The sequence below is a fragment of the Heloderma suspectum genome, chromosome 5 (genome assembly GCF_057233095.1).
Source record: "Heloderma suspectum isolate Gila_16-S chromosome 5, 16-S_ref, whole genome shotgun sequence".
NCBI lineage: Eukaryota > Metazoa > Chordata > Lepidosauria > Squamata > Helodermatidae > Heloderma > Heloderma suspectum.
The window spans coordinates 157,467,202-157,485,976 of record NC_139462.1 but is presented as its reverse complement, the minus strand read 5'-3'; the positions used below and the strand labels follow the sequence as shown (position 1 = coordinate 157,485,976).

Sequence of the window (18,775 nt, the reverse complement as noted above, 5' to 3'; positions counted from 1 at the left end):
TTGCTCTTCTTCATGACCTCTGACCTGTCATAGAAATTGGGCTGTCCATGCACAGAGTGAATGAAGAGCACTTTGGAGCTCCACCAGATCGTCTTCCCCTCTCCTTGGTTATAGTTGCTAAACATTTGTCTTAATTCTTGCTAGTCCTTTTCCCCCCAGCACTTCTCCATTTTGCTCTAATACAACAAAAAGGTAGTGATCGAAGTTGCATAAAAATGATTGTGTCCTGTTTCTGAGTGGGGCTCTTACATTTATATATTCACACAGTGTACTTCTGCTGCCTGTAATCACCTATTTTATAGGGCATGGTAATAGCAGAAACAAAACGGCAAATGCATGAAACACTGGAAATGAAGGAAGAAGAAATTGCCCAGTTGCGTGCTCATATGAAGCAGGTTGTTATGCAGAGTGAAGAGTTAAAAGAACAAAAAGAAAAGTCTGAAAAAGCTGGTAAGAAATTGTGGTTGTTGTCTGTTGTTTGAGCAGGAAACTTTTTTTGGCATCATTTGTTTGCACTTTTGTCACCATTATAATTCCATAAGCTTTATTTCCCTAACCATCAAAATTAACATCATTGTTTGAAGAGTAGTGAGTATTCAGGTATCTGTGAGCTTTCAGAAGACCATGTTGGTTCCAGATACCTGTGCTCAATGGAAATGCACATTCCTTCCCTCCCTGCTCTATCTTCCCATCCCCCGGTTGCTAGTATAGAAATAAAAGCAGAAATAAGGTAGTATGATAGGTTGGCAGACTGAACAACTCCAGTGTTCCTAATTTCTAACTTTAATATGTTAGTGATAAATATTGTCTTCTTACATGGAGGCTAGGTTGCTCTGTACAAATTAAAACCACCTTATTTTGATTAGTGTGAAAACCAGGGGTAGCATCCAACTCTGCAAGTGAAAACCAGGGGTAGTATCCAGTGTTGCAAGTGAAAACCAGGGGTAGTATCCTATGTTGCAAGTGAAAACTGGGGTAGTGTCTAACACTGCAAGTGAAAACCAGGGGTAGTACCCAGCGTTGTCTTGGCACTAGTGCTGATGACATTGTGCTTGCATAAACTAATGCTTGTGCAACATAACTAGCACGGTGGAGAAAAGCTGTATGGAAAATTCCTTCCCAATATCAAATGGAGATGTAGACTATGAATGTGAGGTGGGAAACATGTCCACTGAGACCTGGTGCAGATTCCTTGCAAATTAGAAACCAGCCTCATAAATATGCATTCTCACCTCCCCACTCCAAAGCACTTATTCTCTTCCCAGCATTAACCATGGTTTTGTGTTATCATGCTAATCCAGAGGTGGGCAACTTCGGGAGGTCCAAAGCCTGCCTATTTATGTATTACATTTCTATACTGCCCAGGCTCTCTGGGCGGTTCTCAAAAACTAAAACCACAAAGTACAGAATAAAAACAGTATAAAACAAAAGCTTAAAATTACAGTATAAAAATACAACCAGAATAAAAACCTAGCAGCAATGTAGAGATTTAAAATACAGTAGCAGATTTAAAACAGCAAAGTGAAAAGACTATAATGCTAAAATGCTGGGAAAATAAAAGGTCTCCACCTGGTGCCTGAAAGAGTACAACGTAGGTGCCAGATGAACCTCTCTAGGGAGCTCATTCCACAACCAGGGTGCTACAGCAGAAAAGGCCCTCTTCCTGGTAGCCACTCACCTCCACCTCACTTCCTTTGGCAGGGTCTCACGGAGAAGGACTGCTGAGGATGATCTTAGAGTCTGGGCAGGCACATATGAGAGGAGGTGATCCTTCGGATAACCTGGCCTCAAGCTGTCAAGGGCTTTGAATGTTAACGCCAACACTTTGAATCGGGCCTGAAAATGGACTAGCAGCCAGCACAGCTGGAAAAGTACTGGCATGATGTGATTTCCTTGGCCAGTCCCTGTTAACAATCTTGCTGCCCTATTTTGGACTAGCTGAAGTTTCTGGACTGTTTTCAAAGGCAGCCCCAAGTATAATACATTGCAGTAATCCAGACGATAGGTTAATAGAGCATGGATAACTGTAGCTAGGCTATCTCTGTCCAGATAAGGGCATAGTTGGTATATCAACCTAAGCTGATAAAAGTTGCTAGATGCCGCTGAGTCCACCTGTTGCCTGAAGTGACAGTTCCTGGTCTAAGAGCACCCACAAACTACGAACCTGATCATTTAGGGGGAGTGCAGCCCCCTCTGGAACATCACCTAGCTGGCCAGATGAACCACCCACTAACAGTACCTCTGTCTTGTCTTGGTCCTCATCCAGTCCATTACCATGCCTACGCACTGATTCAGAACAGCCACTGCCTCACCTGGATTTGATGAAAAAGAGAGGCAGACCTGGGTGTCTTCCATGTATTGATGACACCTCAGCCCACACCTCTGGATAACCTCCCTCAGGGGTTTCATGTAGGTGTTGAACAGAGTAGAGGATAAAATAGAGCCCTGTGGTACCCCATAGTTTAGTTGCCAAAGCACAGAGCAATAATCCCCAGTACCACCTTCTGGAATCGGCCATCCAAGTAGGAGCAGAACCACTGCAGCGCAGTGCCTCTAACTCCCAGCCCAGACAACCTATCCAGAAGGATACCATGGTTGATGGCATTGAAAGCTGCTGAGAGGCCCAAGAGAATCAACAAGGTTGCACACCCACTGTCCCTCTCTCAGCCAAGGTCATCCCACAGGGGGACAAAGGCAGTTTCTGTTCCATAACCAGAACTGAAGCCTGATTGAAATGGATCTAGATAATCCGTTTCATTGAAGAGTGCCTGGAGTTGTTCTGCAGCCACCCGCTCAAGCCCAAGGGCTACAGTTGTTAACATCCTCCGGGTCCAGGTTGGGCATTTTCAGGACTGGCCTAACTACCGCCTCTTTTAAAGAAGCCAGCACCACTCCCTCTCTCAAGGAGGAATTTACAGCCTCCTGGACTGAGCTGGATATCCACTCCTTATTTGGTGTGATAAGCCATGAAGTGCAAGGGTCAAGCACACAGGTAACAACTGGACTTGGCCAAGCACCTTGTCTACATCCTCAGGCCTGAATAACTGAAACACCCAATAAAACTGGACCAGACAGTGCTCTACTAATGGAACTGCATTAATCATGGTGTCCAATTCGTGATGAATCTGAGCAACTTTATCTTCAATGTGCTGTGCAAACTCATCACAGGGTGCTACAGAGCGGGAGTCACACATCCCACCATTGCCAATGAATTAACGCTGAATTTTGGCAATCAGAAAAGGCCACATTTTCTCTTTAAAACAAGGCATGTGGGGAAATGTGCCTTTTTTTTCTTGCTGCCACTTACACTGCTGAAATTTGGCAGCAATTTGGCAGCGTGGTGGTGATTTAGGGGTGGCAGGAGCAGCCAAAAAGGGCTGGTGGTGGTCCACCCCTGTGCTAATACAAAACAACTGTTCTCATAACTATTGTTTACAGGCCATGTGTGTGGTTTACAAAGGAATTAGGACTTTTAAACCACAGTTTATGGTGGAGACCAGGATGGTTCTGATTTGCAAACTGCAACTTGCAGGGAGATGGCATTATGCCTGCATTGGTCTCTATTTCTCTTATGATCCAAGTCACTCCATCCAACATCCTGTCTCCAGACTTAACCATTTCTGGTACTGCAGTGGAAAGGAGAAAAATGCAGTATAGACTGAAATGCAAAACACACAGATCACTTTTTAAAGGAAATATTTTAATATAAAATATTGGATTAACCTTTTAAAGAATTATCTCCCCTATTTCAGTTGTTGTATTATCAAATACAACCTATTTTTATACATTGGCTTGGATTCTAACTTTGCTGTTGTTGATGGAAGCATCCAATGAGCAGAGTTCTAGTCAGGGATGTGACGTTTGCCACTTCCCCTTCCTCTGAAGCCTCTTGCACTCTCCAAAAATAAACTCTAGAGGTTGGGGGACTCTTTGGAACAGTGTGGGGAAGCTGCAGAGGAAGAGGGGAATCAGTGAAAATCTCCACCTCTTACCTTCTCTTAGCAGGATCCCTCCACTGAATGAAAAGCCTTCTGTGAACAGAGGGAGCCCTTCTGTTTGTTCAAGGCTAATTTGGATCCAATCCATAGGCTTATATTTCTAAATTGTTGAGAGCCACAAAGCTATTGCTTTAAATTAATTTTATGAGATGTTTAATAAATTCAATAAATAAATAAAATGTATGTGGGATGAATCCAGATTTAAACTAGATCAACTGTGCTGATGGAAGTGGACTTCCTTGCTCCCTCCTTCTCATGGCAGCCCCTCCAGCCCCCTGAAAATGCTATACAGAGAGTCAGGTGATCCTGCTGAATGGGGGGAGCTGGGGTGTGGGGGGAGGGGGGAGCTCCCAAAATTGTGCAGAGGGAACTTCCACAGAGCAGAAGTTGATCCTGGATCCAACCCAGTAGGTCTGTATTTAGGACTGAGGAACCAGTGATTAATGTAATGGACAAGTCATCTTACGAGTCTATTGGAAAATTTGCCTGAAATATTAAACTTTGAAAATAAATGAAATAAAACCATAACAGTTCGTATGTAATATGATTATTGCAGCTTTTTGTTCTGTAACAATGAGTGTATTGTATTAAAATCTCACTAAGCATCTTATTTTTGTGCATCCACACATGCCAATAAGTGAATCATGGTGCCTTTCCCAAGCCTTGTATGAACAGGATTGGGGTAAGGGATCTCTTTCTTACATCACTCAACTGCTGCTTGCAGCAAGCTTTAGAAAGTAAATTATGTGCTTCTCAGGCAATATCAAAAGAGAGTGCTCTCAGTTCATTGCTATTCAATCTCTTAATGCCTTGGAATATTTGGCTTTGTTCTATAACTCATAGTAATTATTATTATTTAATACCTTTTGCATTTCTCATAATTAAAACATTGGCATTATCTCATTATTAAATGTTTCTGATACAAAACTTTGTGAGGGCAAACCAGTGTTTGAGCTATGTAAAAATCAATTCCAAGAAATTCTTGTAATTTTTCTTCTTTGTATGTTAAATTTATATTTCTAAAACAACATAAAGGTTCTTTAAGTAATAGACAGCAAACTTTTTTCTGTATTCAGATATTTGTCCAAAGTCATTACTAATGCAGGCTGCTTGAATGTAAAACACTACTGTTTTGACTAGGTGCCTTTTTGTTACAGTTCTGCACTAGTATTTCTTGCATATTTGTTGGAACATACTAAATGAATATTTCTCAGTCTGCATAATTTGGTTCCATGCTGCTTTCTTCAGCTTTCACCACTAGATGATGCCATAGTAGAAGACCTCAGTTAACATGGCATTGAGAGACTTAAAGGAAAGAGGTAAAATAGCTTTTATTGTACCAACTCTAGTTGGTTTTTTTTAAATCCTTTTTTGCAAGCTTTCGAACCACACATAGGTATTTTCATCACACTGGAGCAAAAACAAGGACTTGGTTTATTGCTTGCATTTCAAGTCTTCCTTTTTAAGAAGAAAGATGAATGTTTTAAAAATAATGGCAAATTAGGCATATCTCTGTCATGCTCCAGTTCCAGCAGAGAAAGAGTATGTGCTACTGAGATCTCTCAGAATACTGTTTTGTGGCCCATGTCTGTGCAGGTTACTCATGTATCTGCATCTACTTGGTACAACATCAATTCAGATTGCAAAATTCTGCAGCCTGGTAGTGTCTTGTCCCACAGAATTAGAGAAATAAAATAAATGGGATACTTGTTTACTGGACCGGTCTGAGCAAGGAGCTATCTCTTTGTTAGGTGAAAGCCAATTGAACTTCCCTGAACCTTTTCTGTATGTCAAGGTGATAAGACATTAGGCTTTCATGTATAAGATCACATTATCTTATTTATACTTTCACTTCTGTCACCTATGCCTGATGTGTGTGTGACTTGTGTTCAAAAGCTTGATTACTTGCTTTAAAAGAGAGTTGGACCAGTAAAAGATACCATCCTTCTATATTTGATTATTCTATAGATAAGGCTATCTTTTATAAAACCACAACATGGAATTTTGATAACCCAACAATGTTTCTCCTTCCTGATCACAAACCGTTAAATATAAGCAGTGACAGACCTAGTTCTCACAAACAGCAGATGAGGTGGTAACTGTGTTCTTGACTGACCACTTACGTCTGCAGGTGGGGGCAGCAGGGCTTTATTTTTTGTACTTAGGTGCATTCAGTGTGTTGGATCTAGACTGAGTTAATCACACTTGGTTCTCATTGAAATCCATGTGAAGTGAGAACCATATGAAACTAACTTAGTCTGGATCCATCCCAGTTATGTGACTTCCCACTTGCAATTTGAAGTGGCACAGTCAGAACACAGACTTACCACTTCACCTGCTATTTGTGAAAAGTAGGCCTCAGATTCTAGTTGAATTGGTGGTATTGTTTAGGAATGCCTTAGGCAACATTCCTATCCAACATTCCTTAGACAACATTCCAGGATAGTGAAGACTAGAGCATGAGCAGTTCAGTGGAAATATATCTTGCCTAGCTAAACATTTTCACCCTCTGCCCCCAATAGAAACTGAAGAATGTTTTAAAGCATCTGTGACTAGGAAACAACTCAGCTGGTGTAGGGAAGAAACACACAATGTTTCAGGATTGATTTTATATTTCAAATCAATATTTAAATTTTTGTGTATTTAGAGAAACATTGAGTGAATAAAAGTTGAATTTGGACACCTGTTGGTGTAATTTCATGAGTATAATTCATTCGTTGCTGGCACATGCCCCTTGCATTAGAATTAGCTATCTTGAATAGAAATGTCATGTGTTCCTGCTTATATGTTAGACTGCCTGAGATGCATAAAATTTTACTTTAAGAGAACAGAATGTGTTTCTGTGAAGTGCTGCTTCCTTGTGGTTTTCATGCCCTTTTCTTCAACCATTTATCCTTCTGCTTGCTTAGTGTTCTTCTTGGTGTTGTGTGCTTGTAATTATGGTAATGCAGCTGCATGTTGCTGGGTTACTGCATTTGAGTAGTGCTAGTATATGCTGAAAATGTTTCTGGTTACTCTTCCTATGGACCTAAATGTGTATTTCCTTTTCATCCATTCTACATCACAAAATGCTACCAAAAGAAGAAAAAGGCCTGTGTATTCCCTAACTCAGCCATTTAGAAATTAGTCCTGCAGCACATTGAAGTTTAACATATTGTAGTATGAGCTTTCATTGCCAGTCTTACATTCATTTCAGGGCTTCATGGCAAAAGTACACATTATAGTTGATGTGGGGCTACCACCAAAACCAGCATTCTCATACTGAATAATTTCCTCTCCCCCGCCCTTGTACTCTTAACAGTGTTGTGACAACATCATGCCACCAATCTACCAGCCTACCCCAGCCATGTTATGTCATAGGAGTAATTGAGCATAGACAATGCAGTTAAAAGGAGGGGGATAAATTTAATTTGTTATTAACGTTACCAGTGCCTTATTTTAAATGCAATGTTTGGATTATATGGCAATTTCTGTATGTCTTCTATAAAAGAAGTACAGGCTATATCCAATGTTATGCTAGTGGAAAAATTACAAGAGTTGACATTGTTCTGCTAGTGGTTACACAGCCGCTAGCAGAACAGCTAGCATGACTAGTGCAAGTGGCATCTAACCTAATGAAGTCATAATGAGTTGCAGGATGACTTATGCAAACAGAATCAAAGCACTGGATTTGACACATGCCCAAGGATGAAAATGGAGTTTCTGCAAGTGCTAGAAGCTTTGCATTAGCAGAATGACACCATTGGACACAGTCCTATATGTTTATCTGTGGTAATACTTTGTGCTAAATCTATCACTAGGAGTGCAATCCTATACACACCTACCTAGGAGTAAACCCCATTGAACACAGTGTGAACGACTTCTAAGTAAACATACACTGGAAGGCTCATCCTTAGGGCACAATGTTCTATTTACTGTGTTAGAATCCTCGCAAGGGGAGTTTACTGTATCATATTTCTGTTGCGAAGTGTCTGCATGGATCATCCATGTAGAAAATTATAATGTTACTGTGTTAGAGATGCTATTTAAACAATTTCTCTAATGTGGTAACTTTCTTCTTTTCAAGTGGGGAATGTTTCAGATAGAAATTCATAGGAAAGTCACTGCTTGAGGATTTTACTATGCCAAAAATAACATTGATATCTGGTCCTTCAAGGCAGCTAGCAACCGTACTTAAAACATCTATTAAAATTTTGTTGTTCAGTCGTTAAGTTGTGTCCAACTCTTTGTGACCCCATGGACCATAGCACACCAGGCCTTCCTGTCCTCCGCTCTCTCCCGGAGTGTGCTCAAGTTCATTCTATTAAAATAGTATAAAACAAAGAAAATGATAACTATGATAGCAAATTTTCAGTAGGTTCCCTCAGTAATTATGCACTGCTAAATTCACATCTCTAGAGTAGCATTTGACCTATTTAATAAAGACATTAAAAAAGGACATTACTTGAGCTGGAATAAAAAAAAAATATTAAAGTTATATGGCCATATTGTTATTCATTATTCTTATGGAAAAAGCTGCTCATACAGCTATAAAAGCACTGGCATTCCAATCATTTTTCACTTTGTGACTCTTGAGGATTGCTGACCAAACATTAGTTTGAGTAGAATTGCTGGTGAATTCACTTTTTCATGCAGCATTCTTGTTTAGTCCCTTAGGTGGTACAGTTGAGAGATTTTGATTTTTTTACACTAAACAGGAAGCAGAACCCAGTTACTTGATTTCTGAGTTTTATTGTGTCACCATGAGGGCAAATGTTGCTCTTTCCAGACTGACTTCATTATTTGCCTTTAGGTAGGTAATTCAGTGAGAACATGACCTACATATCAGAGAATTTAATTCTGCTCTGAGTTTTTGCCATATTATTTCATACATATAACAATTTCCATTTCTCCTTTTCCACAGCATTTGAAGAGCTTGAGAAGGCTCTCAGTACAGCCCAAAGGACTGAAGAAGTACGTAAGAAATTACAAGCAGAAATGGATGAAAAGATCAAGGCTGTAGAAAAAGCAAGTGAGGAAGAGCGTGTGAGCCTTCAACAGGAGTTAACAAGGGTGAAACAGGAGGTGGTTAATATTATGAAGGTAAATGCAGATCCTGAATGGCAGTACAAATGGTAACAATTCAGTATAAAGTTAGAATACATCATGTTAATGTTAGCAATGCTGTGTCTTCGGGTGTGCGGGAGAGAATTACAGTGTACTAACAATTTGGTTAGAAATTGAACTTTACACCGTTCAGTTTGACAGTGTAAACTTCCATCAGTCCCACCCAGCATGATCAATTATCAGGGATTATGGCAGTTGTAGTCCAAAACATCTGGAGGGTACCAGGTTGCCTACCCATGAATTAGAGTATTCGGTAATGCACACAAGAATTTGTGTATTTAATTGTGCTGCTTTCTTTGTTGCAAAACTAAGTACCAATATGAATTGTTTGAATCTTTGTAAAAAAAGAAAAGTTGTGTGGATTCTGAAGTACTATATTGAACCCTGCTGTTAAGAAACTTTCAGCAGTGTATGACCAAGGTTTCAGTGCTATATACATTTTCCTGGATGTAAGCTCTGTTATACACGGTAGGAGTTACTTCTGTGTAAATATGCATAAGATTGCCCTATTTGGCTGTTTTCCTGTTTGCATACTTTGAAGTAAGTCCCACTGAATTAAATGGGATTCATCTCTGAGTAAGCGTGCGTAGTACTGTGCTGTAAGGGCATACTATGAACTTAAAGGAAAGTCTTTAAACCACTCTTCACAAGCCTAGTGCACTCTAGATGTTTTGGACTACAACTCCCATCAGCCCCACCCAGCATGGTCAACAGTCAGGAATCCTAGAGTTGTAGTCCAAAACATCTAGATAAAGATTGGATCCAACCCATTATGTTAGTCACAATTGCATTTCTTATTTTCAGTTCCCTTTGAGCAATAACAACCTGTTTCTTGAGACATCTTATATTTGCGGCTTTAAATTTGTAGAAATCTTCAGAAGAACGAGTTACGGAGCTGGAGAAGTTGCATAAGAATGAACTGGCAAGCAAAGAACAGCTGTTAAACGATAGACTACGGGCTCAAGATCAGGCATTCCAGGAACAAATGAAAGTAGCTCTTGTAAGTATCTCTGAGGGCTGAAGCAGAAATGTCTATGTTTACACTGGTGTTTGTGAATGTGAACAAAGTAAAGTGTGAAGACTGTGTAAACATGCACTTCAAGATACTACAGAGAATCTACAGACTACATCGTATATTTATTTAAAGGGCTCACACACACTCGTGTACACACTCTTCAGCAAAGTTTCCAGGGTAGTTTACAAATACAAAATAACATTTAAAAGTTAAATATAACAAATAACAATATGTTAAAAAAACAACTTCATTAAAGTACATTTAAAAGCCTAAAATACATTTAAAAGAGAGAGAAAAAAAGTCTTGGCTGTCATGAAAATGAATACAATGTTAGTGGCTGATGGGCCTCCCTAGCGAAGGTTGCCACCACTCAGAAGCCTCTTTTTCTTGTTGCCAGCCACCTTAACTTGGATGGCAGGGGCACTTGATGGAGAGTGTCTGAAGATGACCTCAATATATGGGCAGGTTTGTATGGGAGCAGGCATTCCTTCAGGTATCTGCATCCTCAACTGAATAGGGCTTTAAAGGTAAGCACCAGCATTTCGAACTGTGCTTGGAAATGGATTGGAAACCAGTTAGGTTTTTTCAATACAATGTGATGTATTTCCACTGACTGGCCCCATCAGTAGCTTGGCTGCTGTATTTTGAACTAACTATACCTTCCAAACAGTCTTTAAAGGCAGCCCCACATATAGCACATTACAGTCAATCGCAGGTATTATACACATGTCTGTGGAATTCAACCCTAACTGTTGCCACATTTGGGGGATTTTGGAGATACATCTATCATGTATCTAAATACTTGCTTTGTTTTTTAGTTCTGGTGTTGTTGTTGTTTTTAAACACCTCCACCCCCACCTCAGAGCTTAGTGCATAGGAATTACATTAGCTAAAGATTCCAGAGAGAAATTGTCCAGATGTCACTGTTCTGTGAAGCTGAAACTGCGGTCCTCTATATGCTCAGTGAGTGCAAAAGCACATATTATTACTGTTTCAGATCATGTGGAGTAAACATGCTTATACCCCATAGTTAGATAAGTAGAGTAAAGGGGCTGTGCTGAGGAAAGGTTGCAGATTCCTGACACTGGAGCCTGTCCCCTAGGCCCTGTTAGCATTTGCCATGTTTGCATATTTTGTTATTTATTTACTTAAAGTATTGTTATCCTGCTCCTCAGCTAAAAAGACTCCCTGAGCAGTGTACATGCTTTCAGTAAAACAAGATGGTCCCTGCCTGCAGGCTTACCATCTAAAAAGACACAACGCACAAGGAAAAAGGGAAGAGTAGGGCAAAAATTAAGTAGTCTTTCAGCAGGACTGGTGGAATGGCCCTGCTTCCCCTCTCTCATCTCCCTTTGTACAGCCTGCTGGAATGCCTGCTGGCAGTGCCAGCTGAGGGATGAGGAGTCTTCATGGGGCAGGTATTTCAGCAGGGTTGGTGGAATGGCCCTGCTTCCCCTCTCATCTCCCTCTGCAACAGTATATAAGGTTAGATAAGGATCAACAGATTAGCACCCCCAAGTCTAAGTTTATTGTTGCCATTTCTTCACGGCAATTACTATTCTCTACACACAGGATCAAAACTTTCGGCTTCCCTAGAGTTATATAAAATCTTAAAACTATAGGATAATTTATGGATTTTAATCAGTTAGCTTGTGTGATATATTGCCAAAAGTGGACATGAGGAAAAGAAAAGTTAATACTCGTAGAGCTGCTGATAGATCAATGACTATATGAAACTTTCTTTTTAAAAACTCATAATTCTTGACACAGGAAAAGTGCCAGAGTGAACATCTACAGGTCATACATGAAAAAGAACAACAGGAATCATTAGCCTTAGAAGAACTGGAATTGCAGAAAAAAGCAGTTAAATTAGAATGTGACAAAAAACTTGAGGACATGCAGCAAGAAGCAGAGACCTTCAGAACTGTAAGTAAAAGACCTGGAAACCTCTTTTTTCTATTCTCACTTGAATGTAGACATGTAGAATCACTTGTAAATAATCAGATGACACAATGAATGTAGAATCACTTGAGGCAGACAACAGAGGGGGCAGGGCTGTGCCACTTGGTGTTCTCTGAACATCACTTAACACAGGGGGACTAAATGAATGTGTTGTGCCATGAGGAGAGTAACCTGAGCTCAGATCCTCTGTTCATGATGCATCCTTTCCTTCCTCTCTCACTTCCCCTGATGGGCCTGGGAACAATTTAGGAGGGCATGTGATTGTTAATTATCAGTATTTGTGTTGGGGAGTTGGTTACACAGCTTTCTCTTTTTTGTAAGCGGTTGCTTTTTTACTCCTCCTCCAAGAACTTTAAATGATGCAATAGGTATGTGTCTCCTGCCACCCCTACCCCCCTACCCCCCCGTGACCTTTCTGCCCTAAGTCAAGAAAAGCCAGTCTCTTAGGTCCAAAGGGCTGTGTGTCTCAGAATCTAGGTGATTGTAGGCCTGGTCACAATGAGAGGGTGGGGGCATGAGGTTAGAAGCAGTGTGCAAGTCTGTTTAGACACTTCCAATCTGATAGGTGCCCTGTTCGATTAATGATGGTATGCCACTTAGATCTTTATGATGGTCAAGGCTGCCCTGAGGGTTTATCGGGCCTGGGGCAGATGCAGTGCTGGGGACCCTTGGCCCCCTACGAGGACCCATGCATGTCTGGGTCTCCAGAGACCAAATGTGGCATGAAGCCACTTGCTTTGCAGGGACCTGGGGCAAATTGGCCCAGTTGCTCTCCCCCCACAATGGGCAAGCACATAGATGTGGGCAATTTCACTTCACACAGGGAATATTCTTTTGTTTCTGACTTTCCTTCTCTTACTCATACTTGGAAGGCTCAGAATTTGTTCTTGTCATTGTTCGGTGTGATGGATTTGAGAACCCCTGTTCCTACGCTACTGTAGAAAATGACATTTCTTCCACTTCAACAAGAAAAGTGTTTGGCAGTTCTGAAAGACTCCCTTCAGCTTTGGGTCCAGTAATATTTCCCATTCTCTATACATCAAGATAATGGCACAATTCCACCGAAGTTGTACACTTTTAAGTTACATAGATCTGAATGGGAGGCAGCTAAGCATATGTTTAACTCTCCATTTGAAATCAACAGGATTTAAAAGTGCTTAATTTTGGATGGATCATGTCCTAATATTTTGGTCTATACTATTATAATTTATAAGGAACTATTGGCAATACCCTATTTGACACTACTGCTAATGTAAATTACATTGCACTAATGTAAGCGGCCTTTAGTGCAATGCCAATAGTGTTGGCTTCTGTGACAGGTTTCCCTGGAAAATCCCTCATGCCAGTAAACACTATCAGTGTTGCGGTAGAGCTCACTTGCGCTTGCACAGTGTAACTTAGGTCAGGGGTAGTGTCAAATAGGATATTGCCCTATATATTTTAAAGTAGAATAAATCATTTTTAATTCAAAGGAAATGATATGCTGTTTTTCAACCAATCTTGTTAACAGAAAATTCTTGAGTTGGAAAGTTCACTTGCAAAATGTTCACAAAATGACAAAAACCAGATAGAGGAAATGAGTGCTCAGATAGAATCAGAAAAAAATAAACAGAATAGAGAAATCACTTCTATGATTGAAAAACACAGAGAAGAGCTTGAGGATGTGAAGCGGCAAGAACAGCAAATTTGGACAGAAAAACTTGACACATTAATGCAGGCGCAGCAGTCAGAAATGGAGAAACTGAAAAGACATCATGAGGAAGAAATGGCTAAAGTACTGAAAGAGAAAGAGACTGTATTTCATGCCCATATAGAAGAGATGAATGAGAAAACTCTAGAAAAGCTTGATGTGAAACAGACAGAGCTCGAAGCTCTCTCTTCTGAGTTATCAGATACACTAAAAATTCGTCAAGATCTTGAACAATGTCTGTCAAAGTTAAAAGATGATGCAGATAAAGTAAAGCAAGAATTTGAGGCAAAGCTAGAACAGCAGAAGAATCATCATAGGGAACAAGTTGAAACTATTTTTAAAGACCAGGAAGCATCCAAGAAAACATTTAAAGAAGAAATTAATCAACTCAAGCTACTCTTGGAAGCAAAAGAGAAATGCCAAGAGGAATTGGAAGAGCAACTGAAAATATTGACGGAATCTCTAGTAAAGACTGAAACTGAACGTAAAGAAATGTCTGCAGAACTAGATGTTCTTTGTCAGTCCAGGAAGGACAGTGCCAGCGAACAGGCAAGCGTTTATGAACAGAGGTTAAGAGATTTGCAGCAAACATTGGCAGATGTGAAAGCTGAAAAATCACATCTTGAAGAACAGATAGTAAAAACTGAAACCCAACTGAATGAAGTCAGAGCTGAGTTAGACACTCAGATATCCCAGGTACACGATTTGAAATGTGAACTGGAAGAGCAAAAGAGAGAAAATACGCAGAAAGTCTCCTCTCTGACAGAAGGGTATGAATCACAGTTAAGAGACCTTAGAGAAGAGGTCAGTCAGGCAAAGAGTCATTTTACTGATAAGGAAAATGAGCTTGAACAAATGAAGGGGCTCTTGAACCAACAGACCGACAAGCTTAGACAACATTTATCAGCCAAAGAGGAGGAAATTAATGTTTTAAAAGGTGAATATGAAATCAGATTAAAACATCAAGAGAAAGAAACAGAGAAAGTTAAAGAAAAAGCAAAGGAAATGCAAGTAATATTCAAGAGGAAGCTTTCAGAGCAGGAAGCAAAACTGAAAAAGGAGATTGAAAACAAACAGTTGGAGCTTAGTCAGAAAGAGAAGCAATTCAATTCAAAACTGCTGGAAATGGCTCATGCCAGTTCAGCTGGAATAAATGATGCTTTGTCAAAACTGGAGATGAATCAGAAGGAGCAACTAGAAAGCCTTGCTGAAATTCACAGACGAGAACTAGAAGAAGTTATAGAAACCTGGGAAAAGAAGCTGAGTCAGCAGGCTGAAGAACTTCAGGAGAAGCATGAAACTGAGATACAAGAGAAAGAAAAAGAATTAGGAGATGTGAAACAGAAATTGGCTGCCTTTAGTGCTGAAAGAGAAGAGAATAATGCAGAGATTGCCAGGTTAAAGGAAGAACAGACAAAGCAGGAGAAATCTATGAATGACCTGCAAGAGCATATACAGCAGACATTGGCTCAAGTGACTATTTTGACACAAAAAGAAACTGATCTCAAAATGCAGTGTGAAAAACTAGAGGATGACCTTAGTTTGTCTTTGAAGGACAAGATTGCAGCTCAGGAACAGCTTAGTGAAATAAAGGCAGTAGGAGAAAAAGAGAAGAATAAAGTTAGTGAACTTGAAGATAAATTGAAAACATCTGATGAGCACCTCCAGGCTCTGAAATTGTCAAATGTTAAAGAAAATGAGGATTATTGGAAAATTCTTGGTGACAAAAATTTGGAGCTTCAGCAACAAAAAGCTGAATTTGAGAAATTTTCAAGGGACATAGCCACACAACTGGAGGACTACCAGCAGAAAGCAGAAGCTTTACTGCAAACGAAAACCACCGAACTGATTGAAAAATGCAATGATAAGATTTCTTCAGTAATTGCTAGAGTTGCACATTGTCAGCATCAGGCAACAAAAATTAAAGAAGCAACATTCACTAAAATCTGTCAAATTCCTGACCTAGAAGCTCAACTTAAACAAATAACAGAAAGTCATGGTATTTTAACAAACTGTTTACAAGAGTCAAAACAACACTTGCAGGAAAAGGAAAACTTGATGATGTCTATGAAAATCGACATTGAAAGGCTTGTAACAGAAAAAGAGCAATTGCAAAAAGAAGGAGGGCACCAGCAGCAAGTAGCAACAGAGAAGGAAACTTGCATTACAGAGCTGAAGAAAGAATTATCTGAGCATATTAATATTGTCACTTCCATGAAGAAGGAGCTGAATGAGAAGACATCGGAGATTGCAGACCTTAACAAACTTGTCACTGAATTAAACCTCAGACTTGAAAATAGCCTCTCAGAAAAAGATGCTGCCACAGCATTGTTAAGCAAGCAGCACAAAGAGAATCGACTGCAGTTACTGAATGAGGTTCAGGAATTGTCTTCCAAAGTTGAAACCCTTAGTCAAGAAAAAGCAGCTGCCCTTGACCAGGTAGACCACTGGATGAACAAGTTGTCAGAATGGAAGAAGAAAGCTCAGTTAAGATTTACACAGAACCATAATACTATTAAGGAGTTACAAAACAAGGTTGAATTGAGTAATAACCAAGCTAGTGAAAAAGAAGAGGAATTGAATAGAATGAAGGAGGAGTGTGACAAACAAACCAAACATTTAGAGCATTTGAAAGGTGTAATAGAACAAAAGCAAAACAGAAGAGACAAACAAGAGTCTGATTTGGTTGCTGAGACAAAAATCCATGCAGCAAGAATTGCTGAGCTAGAAGAACACATTGCTCGGAAAACAGCAGAAAATGATTCTTTAATGGATGAACTCAAAAGGTACAATGAACAGGACAGTGAGCAAAAAGAACTGGCACGAAAACTTGAACAAGCTCAGGTGGCAGTTGTGGAGAAGGATAACAGGCTTAAGGAGATGGAACAAAAAGTGCTACTTTTTGAAAAGAAAATGCATACCATGGAAATTGACCATAAGGAAAAATCAAAAGAATTTGAAGAAACAAAAGTGGCTCTAATGAAAAGCAAAGAGGAAGAGTTAAAGGCTTTAGAAGAGAGGCTTATTTCAGAAACCACCGCTAAAATAGCAGACCTGAAAAAAAAGGCTGAACAAAAAATTGCTTCCATTAGAAAGCAGTTGACATCTCAAATGGAAGAAAGGGAACAGCAATATAAACAAGATATGGAAAAGCAGTTACAAGAAAAATTACAAGACAAAGAAAACAAGATCATGTCTTTGGAAGAAAAAATTAGATCTATAAATTTGGAGTTAGAAAAGGAGACGATACAGAAAGTGGAAGCCATAAAAGTTTCGACAGAGCAGGAGAACATGCAACAGATGTATGAATTAAAAATTGATACTTTACAAAAGGATTTATTGGAAAAGGAGAGTCTACTAACGATTTATGATGAGGAACAAAAAAAGAGTGAAATTTCAAAGCTAGAGGCTCAGAATCTACAACAGGAACTCTTTAAAAGGAAACAAGAAGACCAGATCATAGTTGAAAAGCTTCAGCAAGAACTTGAGGAGCAAACTAAGAAACAGGCTTCATTGCTTGAACAACACACAAAAGATGATAGTGATTTAGCAAATCTTAGAGGAGAATTGAAAACCAAAGAACAAAAACAGCAAAATATGGAGAATGTGATTAAAGACTTGCAAAAAACCCTGCAAGAAAAGGAGAAAGAAGGGCAGTCTTTGCAACAAAAGATACGTAGTTTTGATGAGGATGCCATGAAAGAGAGAGAACTGCACAAAATTGAGATGGAAGAGTTGATTTCAAAATATGATGAAAAGTTGCAGGGATTCCAACTGCAGCTGGATGAAAGGAGTGGCCTTATAAAAGCTTTGGAAGAAAGCACAGAAGAAAAGACTAGATCAATCCTTGAGCTTCAGAAACTGCTTGACGATCTGCAGACCCAGCAAAAGGATTTGCAAGCTAAACTAGAGGAGACTGAGCGGGAGAAACAGAAACAGCACAAAGATCTGAGTAAGCTGCAGAAGGATTTGCGGACTCTGCGGAAGGAGCATCAGCAAGAGCTGGAGATAATGAAGAAAGAATCTTTAGAAGAGATGGAACAAAAAATAAAGTAAGTTCTCATAAGTCCTTTTAAAATTGCCATTTAGCTACCTGTATGAATAGTCAAACTGTATGAAATAATAAAGTTGGCTTTACTCAACATTATATGCAAACAGTGGATATATGACCCATCTATTCATATTTTTTTTAAGTCAAATCCATAGCAAACCCTATGGAAATTTAGTCATCAGCCCATTTTGGACAATCATATTTCAGTTTAATAAGCCACGATATGTACAAGCCTTTTGCCCACACACACACACACACACACACACCCTTCTTTCCTTCATCTTCGGTGTGAGCAATCAAATCGTGACACGTCTAAGTTACCATAGTTTCCTGTTTCGTCCTCGTTGGAAAACTATAGAAACCAGCTTTGGAGCAAGCCAAATCTAAGACTGCAATAAAATCAACAATATAAAAGTAATAAATGTCCCAGCACAGCATAGAATACAATATCAGGTATAAGATAAAATCTTGCTGGAACTAAAATAATAAAACCAAAAAATACTAAAATGTTTAAAAATACATTGAAAACTTTCAGGATGCAATCCTACTCACTTTTAGACAGAAAAAGGTCCTACAATTCCCAGCATTCCCCAGCCAGCCTTTTTTCTGTCTAAACATGCAGAGGATTGCATCCCAAAAGTCTTCTAAAAACTTCAAAAGCTTGGGAGAACAGGAAGCTTGGCACTAAAAAGTTAGCAGTGTGGGTGCCAGGTGAGCTTTCCTTGTAGCAATCTATAAAACACACTGGGCTGGTTCGCACAACGACAGCTTATCATGGGTTAATTAACTCACAATTAGCCGCATTGTGTGCAGGGCATATGTGCCCACAATTTTGAATATGCAACCTCTGATTGAGGTGATCGGGGGTTGTGGCATAGCGTGTGAACCCGGCCATCATGGGCTAATTGAAAGTTAAACAACCCACACTTACATATTTCTATATGGTAACATTA

General features: G+C 39.6%; 1 protein-coding gene across 12 annotated transcripts in view; it reads left to right on the top strand.

Annotated features, from left to right (window-relative positions):
• Positions 1-18,775, top strand: part of GOLGA4 (golgin A4) — an 80,586-nt gene that overhangs the window by 30,846 nt on the left and 30,965 nt on the right. For 10 of the 12 annotated variants that reach the window (XM_084857960.1, XM_084857956.1, XM_084857955.1 and 7 more), the window contains 5 exons: positions 303-450; positions 8,902-9,080; positions 9,973-10,104; positions 11,890-12,045; positions 13,592-17,823. In XM_084857960.1, the coding sequence (XP_084714086.1) occupies positions 303-450; positions 8,902-9,080; positions 9,973-10,104; positions 11,890-12,045; positions 13,592-17,823 (4,847 nt within the window). Of the gene's footprint in view, positions 1-267; positions 451-5,155; positions 5,318-8,901; positions 9,081-9,972; positions 10,105-11,889; positions 12,046-13,591; positions 17,824-18,775 lie in introns of those variants that run through there. The other 2 variants (XM_084857965.1, XM_084857966.1) reach the window with 2 other exon arrangements.